Source organism: Lactuca sativa, chromosome 2 (genome assembly GCF_002870075.4).
Source record: "Lactuca sativa cultivar Salinas chromosome 2, Lsat_Salinas_v11, whole genome shotgun sequence".
NCBI classification, from domain to species: domain Eukaryota; kingdom Viridiplantae; phylum Streptophyta; class Magnoliopsida; order Asterales; family Asteraceae; genus Lactuca; species Lactuca sativa.
In genome coordinates, this window is record NC_056624.2 from 52378408 (window position 1) to 52390984 (window position 12577).

The window sequence follows — 12577 nt, forward strand, 5'->3', positions numbered from 1 at the left end:
TTCTTCTCCAACCTTTGTTTTCCTTCTTCACAACTTCTTCCTCACTAAAAACTCTCACAAAGAGCAAAATCATACAAAAGAGAGAGTAAGGACGTGCTAGGGTTTTCTTGGGGGTGAGGAGACTGGTAATAATCCAGAGGGAGGCTATAATGGGGTTTATATAGGCCTGAAACCCTTAAATTAGGGTTTTCTTATTTGCTCACTTACGCTGCGCGTACCTAGTGGTACGTTGTACGTAAGTGTGCGCGTCCCCGATTCCAACCGCGGTCCGCTACGCCCCGCGTACGCTCAGGCTATGCCCCACGTACGTCTTATGGGTGGCCCAAGACTTGGCCCAAGTGCATAAATCCAAATCCAATACTCCTTTTATTCCATACTAGGCCCAATTATAATTTAAGAAAAATTAAATAATTAATACCTCGAGAGATGGACGTTACATGTATTCTCAGGAAACTAGTAGATAGGTACGCGCACTGGGATTCAGAAGATGAAGTATAGTAGCTTCATGTCTTGTTTTGTTATTTAGTTTTGGAGTCTATCTTTTGTGAACCACATACTTTGTAAACACTTTCATATTAATGCAATGGTTGTTTGTTACTTTGATTACTATGATGCATGTGTTGTGATACTAAACATGACATCCTTCGCCCCCAAACATTTCCGTCGTTCCGGATTGAGGGTGTGATAGATAGTGTCCGTGGGTTTTAGATGTGGGACCCATAAATATTTTTTGTTAAACCTTTTTTTTAATTAAATAATATTAATAAGAATTTAAAATCAATAGCAGAAAAATAGAAAAAAAAAATAAAAAAATAAAAGAAAGGGTATCTTAGTCATTTCAGGTGTGATAGGGATTGAACGTGCAACAAATATAATCAATAGAGATGGTCCGAGTGCAAAAAAAAAAAGTTAGGGACCCAACGCGCAATTTTTCCCAAACCACATGGACGATTTTAGCAATTTGTTCTTAAATAAATAAAAAGTTAGATATACAAAAAACCAATGTTCTAAAAAGCTTGCCATGGCTTCTCCATGGCATGCCATGGGTCAAAGGCTTGTTCCTGCCGCCAAGCTTTACTAAAACATCGCCTTAACTCATATATGTGTATAAAATAGAATACTAGCTGAAAATACATATAAAAATATTCATTATATACAAAATTTCCGCCTTAAGTCACGCTTTACAAACGACGTGGCTCGTCAAAGCTTAGAAAAGCTTGAGGTTTGATATTGCCGCCAAGTCACGCCTTACGTTATTTAGAACATTGCAAAAAACATAATCAAAATTGCAAAACTAAACCTATAAAATCCAATAATTACAAATAAGCCCTTCTACTTAATAACCTTTCGTAAAGCCACACCCAACTTTTGCTTATCTATTTGTCTTTGTGTTCTTTTCTTCTTTGTATACAATTATCAAATTTTTCGATATACAAACAAAGGTAACAATCAAATGAAGTGCAATAAAGTTGCATATCAAAAACAACAATTATACGTTGTAGCTAATGACCGAAAGGTCAAGGTACAAGTATATTGTGTTTGTCGATCGAATGAAGATGAGTAAATAACATCATCTACGAGTTGGGAACATCAGTGCCAACATATCCCAATCCAATTATGATAAAAGCTATAGCTTGCATATATAGGTATATGTAGTAGTGGTACTTCCCAAATACAAGATCATGACAAGCACATATGAAGAGGATGAGACCCACACAAATCTCTAGCGTAAGAAGCCTGTATATATATAAAATATAAAACATTGTCATGAAAATGAACAAAAATCATGGCAAGCACATATGTCAAAATTTGTATTTGTAATCTTTGTTCTTTTTCATGACAATGTTTGTTTTCCCTTTGTAATTTTATGTTTATTCGTATAAGAATGCAAAATTTTTCACTTGCAATATATGTAATATATGTTCTATATGCTTTTATTTTTACCATGCTAATAATAATGTCACTTCTATTCTTGCAATTCATGTTTATTCTCGTAAGAACGTTAGTTTTTCATTTTTAATTGGGTTAATGTCATAAAAACCATCAAGTTTTCAGGGTTTTGTCAGTTTTGCCCAAAGTTGAAATTTATGTCCGTTTTTACCCAAACATTTTCGAAAAAATGTTCGGTTTTATCCTTTTACCAGTGATAACAAGTTTTTCAGGTTACCATTATATTAAATTCGCAAAAAACCCTTAAGTTTACCAATTTTTTTTTGCGTTTTTACCCTTGATTTTATAATTTTTTTTACACTTTACCCTAAGTATATTTTTTTCATAATATACATATTCATATGATTTTTCTGCTTGAATACGTATAATATGAAAAAAAAAATACATAGGGTAAAATTGTAAAAAAAATTATAAACTTAAGGGTAAAAACGTAAAAAAAAACTGTAAACTTAAGGGTTTATTGTGAAGTTAATATAATGGTAACCTGTTATCACCGGTAAAAGGGTAAAATCGAACATTTTCTGGAAAATGTTTGGGTAAAAACGGACATAAAATTCAACTTTGGGCAAAACCGACAAAACCCTGAAAACTTGAGGGTTTTTATGACATTAACCCTTTTTAATTTATGTTCATTCTTAAAAGAATATAAATTTGCATTTGTTGTTTATGTGCGTTCTTAAGATGATAAATTCTCACAAGAATGTATGTTTTATTAGTGGAGAAAATATATGGAGAAATATCCCAAAACATTCGGCATTTCTTTTTCGACTATGCAAGAAATTTATATTTTTTAACCCTTTTAAATAGTTTAAATTTGAAAAATAGTTATTTGTTTTTATTTTTTTTATTTTTACTTTTTATATAGTTACCATCATGCCAATGATAATAATATTTATTGATTTTCTAAATCTAATGGTGCATATTGTGTTATACATTCACTTAATAGAATACATATATAATTGATCATAGTCTTGCTATATGCACGCTATTATTTTTGTACCTTTTAGTTATTGTATATCCTTTTGATTTGATAAAAATGTCAAATCAAGGGTGTGCATTTAATAAAAAAAATTAAAAATTTAGAAAGGATGTGTGCATTTAGTAACTGGGATGTATGAATAAAATCGTGATAAATTTATTGTTAGTAAGAATAGGTACCGTTCACTTAGTTTGAAGCCAAGATTTTTATGTTGTTTTGCTTTTGTTTTAGCCTTGGAAGGATCCCCGGTCTTTTCGGTAACAACCCATTCGTTCACTCTTTGAGCCTCGAAAAGTCCGATGAGCGTAGCCTTAGTTCGATGGAGGGACATGACATTCTCAAAAAGAATCCAAAACGCCACCAAATGGATGGACCTATAAAAGTGAAAAAAAATGGAAGTAAGAACATACATTCATTTACTAATAAAGTAACCATGTGTTTGAGAAAAAAAAACCTTGGAGTTCCAACTGCATTTAGAAGGGTGATGATGGCTGGAATATAAACTGTACCCCACTTTGGAACCATAACTTCAGGTACCATCACAGTAGCCGGAATCACAACGCAATACAATACAAACGTAACAATATGAGCTACGATTTTTCTTACAAAAAAGAAACTATATATCACATGTATCTTTTTCCACAATGTAACTCTCTGGATAACAAAGTAAAACATTCAAAACATGTCAATTGATCGAATAAAGTCTTGAAAGTATCGAAAAACAATTCTAATGAACAATGATCTTACCTTATTTATCATGATCTCAAAAATCATTTTCCTGAAAAGGTTTGCTGGACCACATGACCAACGATGTTGTTGGTAACGATAAGCTTTAAATGAACTTGGCAATTCGTTCTTAACCTATGCACATATAAAAAATGATTAAGTTTATGTTTGGAAACATAGTAATGGATATTTCTTTGTCCCTAACTAGGGTTAAATAGAACGTATATCACCTTAACTGAACCAATGTACAAAAACTTCCAGCCTTTTAGACTAGCTCTAACTGCTAGATCCATATCTTCAACTGTAGTACGATCCTTCCATCCTCCAGCCTCATTAAGTGCAGCCATTCGCCAAACTCCAGCGGTCCCTATAGCAACATAAAAGTTTAGGCTTACATTTAAAACCCTAGATGGTGCTTTAAAACCCCCAAAAAAAAATTTGATTACCATTGAAGCCAAAAAATGCATGAGTAGAAGAACCAGATTCTTGTTCGACTTTGAAATGGTAGTCAAGTGACATCTCCTGCATTCTTGTCATCAAGCATTCGTTTGAGTTCACTGCAAAGTCATGTTACAATAGCATGTATTAGTTTATATTATTTTTGTTCTCACACCATATAACATGATATAGACGAGACCATAAAAAGTAAAAAATGTTATTCGAAGATTTTAATTCAAGGTTAACCACATATGTTGCCTCTTAACGGAGTACATATATAATCATCAAATTCTTTAGCCAGTATACTTTTGTAATTGAAGGACAAATAATTTCTTTTTATATATTTAGACGTAACAAGTAACTTTTTTTTTTTTTTTATATAATTATTTTTATTAATTTTATCAAACATAATGGAATCTATCAAACATGAAATCTAAAGAAAATATAAATGTGCTGAATTAGCATATACCGCCTTTATTTGTCATAAAAGTACATATAATACAAAAGAGGGTCGTTTTCGATGGATCAATCCTTCAAAAAACAAAATAGCAATAATAATATTATTTTTATTTGATTTAAGGTTAATTTGGTTGAAAATGACTTAATTGTATCTGTTTGAGAGTTATCTCTCACTTAAAAGGTCCACATCAAATAGCATCGCTAATATTGAGATGAAAAGCATATAACTAAACCTAACAGTAATCAACAATATATTGTATAAAACTAAATTTCCAATGATTTAGTATGTGGGTCCATTCTTTTAGTTTCTTTTCATATTCATGAATAAACAACTCAACCACAATAAATAAGTTGAACATAAATTTAGCTTTTATTAGTCATTGTTAGAAAGCAAAAAGGATTTCATATTTTACACTAGATTTTCCATTGTTAATATTTGGGAAAATCCCATACAGATCCAACGTATTATTTCTCAAAACTAATTTTTTTTTATTATATTATAGTTTTGTTTATTAAAATCATTTTATGTTTTGATGTAGTCTAATTTAATATTTTGTGATCATTTTCTATTTTGATTTTTAAAGAAAAATTGAAATGAACCTTATAAGGTCATTGTACGGGTCTTAATTGAAAAACAATATTATACTTTCATTTTAATATATATACATCTTATAAATTGCTATAAGATGGTCATAATCCAAATTAATTTAAGACATCAATAGAGCATAAAATGTTTTTCAATAGAAAAAAAATACAATATAATATGTTTTTAAACTATAAAAGATGATATGTTGGATTTTCTAGATTTTCTTTCACTTTTATTGTGATTTTAACAAAAGGAAACAATAATATCCATGTCTTCTTTCTCATTTTCTTCTTCAAGTTGGATGAATTAGAAGAATATAATTATTTAATGATCTTATATTAAAAGGGTAAACGTCATCCGTAAGTCTCTCCATCAACTCGTTCATGATCAAAAAGATAAAAGTAAATCATTATATTAAAAAAAATAAAATACTACATGAACTTGGATTTAAAATCAGAATATTTTTAGTTTTACTTAATTCAGTCCTTAAAACACGAATTGATCATGGACTTGAATATCACATGTTAAGTTGGACGTGTTTGACGATGGGCTTTTTGAAACTTTTAGTTTTTAAAGCTTAATTTAAACAAAAAAACTTGGTTTGAGTCTTTGAGATCATATGCTTTTAAATTTTAGTTTAAACCAAAAATTTCAAATATAAAAACTATTTAAATAAGTGTTTAAGAAAAACTATTAGGTTTTTTGAATTAATTTTCAATATTGCTCTTAAAAATATATATTTATATATTTGCCTTATTTAAATAAGTATCTTTTTAGATAATTTTATACATTTTAAAAATTTCGAACTATTAATTACTAATTACCAACTAGTTTTACCAATCACACATATAATATATTAAAAGAACCGCGCATCAAACAAACAATGTTCATTTCATGTAATAATAATATAATAATAATAATAATAATTATTATTATTATTATTATTATTATTATTAAATAACTTTATAGCTTTGTTGTTTTCTGTTAAAGGGCATAAATATACTTTCTATTTTCTTCAACTTACTAGTATTAATGACTAATAACTACAATTTACTTTTATTGTTTTATAACATTTTAAATACTACTTAAAACCTGTATTAAATCCTATTAACCTCTAATTAATAAATCAAATGTTGGATATCTACTAACTTAGTGTCGGTGTGTAGTGGGAAATGAAAGTGGTCCAAAAAAAACTCAAATTGCTCCCATTAGCACATGTTAACAATCAATGTTGAGTGGAAAGACAACTACGCCCTACCACAAATAGTATTATTACAAACATCTCATACCTTACAAGACTTAAGATATCAAGGGACATTTTTCGTCTTTTTAAGTAACCATGATGTTCACCAACACCAAAACATAAAAGTTGTCATTTTTAACCACATTTCTTGCACAACAATTTTGATCTTCATTTTCATTATTTTAATAAATAGTATTTTAATCATTGTACTTGATTTGATCATTTGAGTAATTATCACAAAGCCATAAATTAATCAATCCAACAAAATAGTGGAATATTGGAAAAAATATAAAATTTTCTTATGTAAAGAGGTTATTTTTTTTATTATTATTTTTTTAAAATCACAAAAACATTTTATTAATAATATTGCTTTTATTTGCTACATTATTTGATGGGACATATTATAATAGGAAATAAAACGAAAAGACCTAACTTTTTGGATTTACCTGACATTTATCATGTCCGAAATTGTCAAATTGAGTATTTTTGTTTCGGCCTAGTTTTCTTTCATATAAAAAATATAACTTTTGATAAATAAAGAAAAACATTTTGTATTCCAAAATTTCAAAATATTTCAGAAATTAAAAAAAAAAAACTTTTTTATTGAAATCTAACAAAAAGTTAAATAATATTATCAAAAACTATATATATATATATATATATATATATATATATATATATATATATATATATATATATATATATATATATATATATATATAATCATTTGATTACTTTTCTGATTATCCCTATTCTTATTATTAATAAATATTTTTCCTGTTAATAAAAATTCTATTAATATCAAAATTAAAAAGAAAAAGAAAATTACTAATATTTTAATTTTAGAAACTGACCAAGTCCTTTTGAAAGCAACACATAAAACATAACCGAAGAGCATAACAGAAAATCATCTTTGTGACGAGAGTTAATGGGGAAAAAAATAATGAGTTTGCATTTGGCCTGGTAAACTATTTGTTGAAAATGATGTGACAAATGAAGAAAAAACAAGCTCACTTCGCATCAAAAATAATTATGAATATAAATAAATGGGCCCTTGTCTCTTTATTGTTTATGTACAAGAACATACAATGAGTTGGCATTTGGTCTTGTAAACTATTTGTTGAAAATTATGTAATTTATTAATTTTATTTTTACCATTTTATATAAATTATCTATATATGATCATTTGAAATCTATAGGATCCGTCACAATCATTAAGAAATCTCATGACAAAATCTTGCAAAATTATATGCTGTTTGAAAAAGTTTTGTTTTAATAAACCCTTCCAATAATTATCTTTTAGAATCTCTAGAATTTATTAGTTTGAAAAAACTTCTAAAGAACATCCTATTATAGTAACCATGCTTTATAGTAACTATGCTAAAAACTTTCAATAAAGTTGACGTTTATTAAATACAGTATAATTTTTATTGGGATATGATTAACAGTTTTATCTAATAACTACAAATAATATTAGTATTATTTTTTCTGTTTATAAACCAAATCCAGATGATATAAAGTAAAAACATTTGGGTTTGTAATTATGTCTATCGATCCATATATTTTAGTGTGTTTCGCAAAATTAGCTCTAAGTTTCAAAGATATAACCCTACAAAAAAAGGGTAAAAGTTCCAAGCTCTCAAAATCACTTCAAATGTTTTTGGATCATGAACTTTTGAAAAAAGTTAAAAAGCTTTTATTGCCGAATAATTTTTTTATTTAATTTGATTTTTTTTCTTATTTCTTCCAAAAACCTCACTACCGAAAACGTTTAGAATTTAAGAGCTTATTAGTTTGAAATGACTCCTAAAGGTTCGTAACATCGAACAAATCTTTTCTATAATTAGATTTTTTTTTTAAAACTCAAAAACTTTTAAAAATTTGCTGCCAAAACACCCTATGTTAAAACTTTATGAAAGGTTTGATAAAGCTGATTCTAAATTATAATCACTAGCTATTGTATTTGTTAGGTTTTTTATATTTTAAATTCTTTTATTAGATAGTGTTGTATTAATTAAATTGTTGTATTAATCTCTTATTTAATTCAAGGTTTAATTTCATAAAAGACGTTATATTATGTGTTTTTTTTTTATTTAAACTTCAAATTTATTTTTTGTCTAGAAAAATCTTGTAATTTTTTCATTTTTCCCAAAAAAAAAGAACCCTCACCTTTTATTTTATTTTTTCAAAAAAAAAACCCTTAACCTTCTAAATGTTTCTGAATAATTCTTAACTTTTTAGTTTTTCTCGAAAAAACTAACATTTTATAAATTTCTTTAGGAAAAATGACTAAAAGAGCAGAAAAATAAAAAAGGTTCTTTTTCCAAAGAAATTAATTTGATGTTTAATCCAAAAAAATTACAAAATATAAGTTTTTTTTTTATAAGATTAATCCTTAATTTAATTAATTTATTACTTTTTCAACCCTCCTTAAAACCCCACTACACGTGTTCCATCATCCAACATCTTCCTTAAATCTCCTGCATGGGCATGTATAGTTGCACCGACACTTATTTTAATGGATGATAATAATTCATTTTTTATTTTATTATATATAAACAAGCAAGAGTATTTTAAATTGGTAAAACTGTCAATCTAAGTCAACATAAACTACTAAAAAATTCAACTAGAATACCAACTCAAACTCCACAAAGTATATTTGTCGTTTGGAATTTGGTGATATGACAAATATGGCCTTTTGAATAATGCCGGATCTTTATGTTTGATTTATTTATTCACTTTATTCTAAGGTTAATAATTTATTTAAATAATAGTGTTGTACATTTTTACAAAAGTATATATGTTTTACCTCAACATATTTATTTAGACCAATAAATGTTCTAAATTTTAGTCTGTAAAAATAATAATTTGAAACTGACACATAGGTTTATGGTAAGAAGTTTATTTCGTTGTTATACAACAGGTAAAGACATATTCTTTCCGTCCCAAAATTATAGTCCATCTTTCCTTTTTGGTTTTTCCCAAAATAATAGTCCACTTCTAAAAATAAAGAATATTTTTAGCAAAATACCTTTCATTATTACTTAACCAATTAAACATTTAATCGAACATTAAATGCAAAGTAAGGACAAAACTATCATTTTATTAAATAAAGTTAGTGGTAATTAATGCTTTTCTTAATTTGTGTGTTTTTTGTTTGTGGACCATTTTATATAATAATTAATTTATGGTTTTTGTGGGTATTTGGATTTATTATGAACGAACTATTGGCATTTTAAAATACTTGGTATCAATTTTTGAGTTAAATGCTTGATTTTTAAATGAAGAGAAAACAGAAATAAAATACTAATGGACTAGTTTTAGAGGAACATTTACCAAATTTCCAACGAGCTTGAACAAGACCAAGTTCAGAATTATGATGAAGAAATGGGATTGTTTTCCAAAGAAAATCAGATTCTGGTTGAAAATCTGCATCGAAAATTACCACATATTCACACTCGTTTGCATATCGATGCTTTAGACCTTCTTTAAGTGCTCCCGCTTTGTACCCCTTTCGATTATCCCTCACTTGGTAGTGTATGTTTATACCTTTATTTGCCCATCTTTCACATTCCATTTCCACCAAACCCTAATTTCACATATGGGTCCAAACATGTAATAAGTAAAATTAAACAAAGATTAATATAAGATTAAGATGTTAAGTGGTATATGCATTAATAATAATACTAATAAATCATCATTTTATAAAACTAAATAGTGTTTTTGAATGAAATATATATATACATCTCATTTTAAAATTGAAATACATTACATTGTAAGGGTTGACTGATTAGCTTATTATATAGTGGATGTTTATTTATGTAATTTATGTAACACTATATTATTTGTTTGGTAATTTGTACAACAATATTTTGCTATCTATAATTTATAATAAATAACATAAATTTCATAACCATATTTCAACATATTATATAAGTTACAACTTACAAGTAAAATATTATATAGTATTGGCCGTAGAATGGAACATGATTATATATTTAACTTAAAAACCACTTTGCTAAATAGTTTACAACAATAACATATTATTTAATAAAAAACATTTACCCCGTATAAACAAATGCTTTTTAACTATGGACACATAAAATTTCTTTTCTACAAAGGTTAATTATGGAAAATTTAACGGAAACCCTCATACTTGTAAAAGTCTTGACTAATGGACTAGATTTTATTTGTCTTTTTAATGGATCATGTTACCAAATTTGAATTAAACACATATCAATAATGTTATATTTCTAATAAACCACTACTAAAAAGCTATATAATCAGGAAATGGTCATTTAAAAAATAAAAAATAATATATAATCTCTATTTATGGGTTTTTAGATTACCATATTGTAACACAATATATAATAAACCAATAATATCACACAATTTACTTCTTCTTAGGCTCATTAATTTCTACATTCATTAGAACCCTACACTCTTTATTTTATCAAAATTATATAATTGTATAATTGATTATTTGATTATGCATTCAAATCTTTAACAAAAGATTGAGATGCTTAGTTGATATAATGGCAAAATTTACATTTTCTTTTTCTCTATTTTGCAAACTCACATTATCTTAATAAAAATAAAATAAATTTGACAATAAAAAAGTATTTTTGCATGTTATGAAAAATGGGTTTTCATTAAATTATCAACCTTGATCACTGGATCTGTTGAATCATCAAGAACTTGAATTACAATACGATCAGAAGGCCATGAAAGCCCACATGCAGCTCCAATTGACAGCTGATAAACCTGTTTACAAAATCAAACAAAAATCAAACACTAAAACTAAAAAACTAAAACAGAGCAAAGGTGAAAACAAACCTCTCTTTCATTAAACATCGGAAGTTGAACAAGAACCAAAGGATAAACAGAGTTACCCAATTCAATATCATCTTTGAATGACTCCCATTTATAACGTTTTTCTGCTTTTTTCCCAAACAATTTCTTGAATGCAACCACCAAAGACATGTAAACTTTCTCCATGAACAACATTACAGACATCGCAAGAGAAACATACATCAACATTCTCAACAATGGCACCACTAATGGCGCCTTGATTTGGCCCCCGATCACCATGATTCTCCCTGTGATGTCGTCTCCACCATTTGTAAACGATGTTAGTGGAATTTTAATCGCTGGAATCGTCCCCATTTTCTTGTTTACAGAGCAAGAAACACAAGAAACTGAAAACACAGAAAACAGAGTATGCTCTGTTTTCCGTTCTTTGCTGTTTTAGGTTGGATTTTGATCGTAAATACAGTAAAATTGTCGAATTTAAAGCAAACCCATTTGATTTAGAACTGAATTCACAGTTTAACTGAAGAGATTTTTATAAAGATTTAGTAAACAAAGAAAATATGGAAAGATTTCTGCTTCTGTAATCAGAAGAAAACAGAAGCAGGAACAGTAATTGATCACCTACAATGGAAACAGTGAGAGAGAGAAAGAGGTAAGAGATGGAATGGCGAGAAGGGGGAAGTGGGCATGTGTTTATAAAGGTAGAAATTTTTGTTTTAATTTATTATTTTTAGGACACTCTTGAAAAAGAAATGTCAATGTAGTTAACTTTTTAACCATTAGGGTATGTATGTTCTCTCCAATAATGGGAATGAAAGTCATAATAGGAATGCAAATATGTATATTTTTACACATAATAGCAAATATATTGTCAATTTTTTACTCATCAGAGCAACATATTTATATTTTCCATTCATAATAACAAATGAAACAAATGGACAAATTTAGCCAAAACTTTTGAACATTTAATAAAAAAGAGCCAAAAATTTAAAAAAAAAAAAGATGTTCGAAATTGCCAATGAAATGGCAGATGACATCTGGTCTTCTGCGATTTTATTGGCTATTTGGGTCGGTTTTTAATTATTAGATATTTCTTAAAAAGTGATTAAAGATTATAATTAAATTTATCTTTTTCTCTAATAACATTATGTAATATGAAATTAGTAAAAATATATTTACTGTTATAAGTAAAGAAATTCATATTGTCAATATAAATATTAATAGCAAAACTAAAATACATTATTGTTCGTCTGAAATTGTCCTTTTTATTGAGTTCTTTAAAATTTTATTATCTAACACCTACGATCATGGTTCAAAACCCTAAAAAGTAATTGATATCACCTAATAAAAATAAATCTAAAACCTAATGTTTCATGAATATCAG

General features: G+C 27.5%; 1 protein-coding gene across 1 annotated transcript; it reads right to left on the minus strand.

Annotated features, from left to right (window-relative positions):
* Positions 1-1131: 1131 nt before the first annotated feature.
* On the minus strand, positions 1132-11871 carry LOC111898040 (glucomannan 4-beta-mannosyltransferase 9). The gene is made up of 9 exons (XM_023893989.3): positions 11218-11871; positions 11047-11145; positions 9718-9970; positions 4102-4212; positions 3886-4022; positions 3677-3790; positions 3384-3583; positions 3109-3303; positions 1132-1737 (listed from the first exon to the last, which is right to left on the minus strand). Exons 1-9 carry the CDS (start codon positions 11545-11547, stop codon positions 1575-1577), a joined length of 1602 nt encoding a protein of 533 aa, XP_023749757.1. The 5' UTR covers positions 11548-11871; the 3' UTR covers positions 1132-1574.
* Positions 11872-12577: the final 706 nt, after the last annotated feature.

What these genes read in the sequence shown, in the direction of transcription:
- LOC111898040 (XM_023893989.3), bottom strand. Translation starts at nt 11,547, where the DNA reads ATGGGGACGATTCCAGCGATTAAAATTCCACTAACATCGTTTACAAAT. An exon ending in CGATGTTTAATGAAAGAGAG is followed by an intron (nt 11,146 to 11,217) that starts GTTTGTTTTCAC and finishes TTTTGTAAACAG; the next exon opens with GTTTATCAGCTGTCAATTGG. An exon ending in GGCTTCAAACTAAGTGAACG is followed by an intron (nt 1,738 to 3,108) that starts GTACCTATTCTT and finishes ATATATATACAG; the next exon opens with GCTTCTTACGCTAGAGATTT.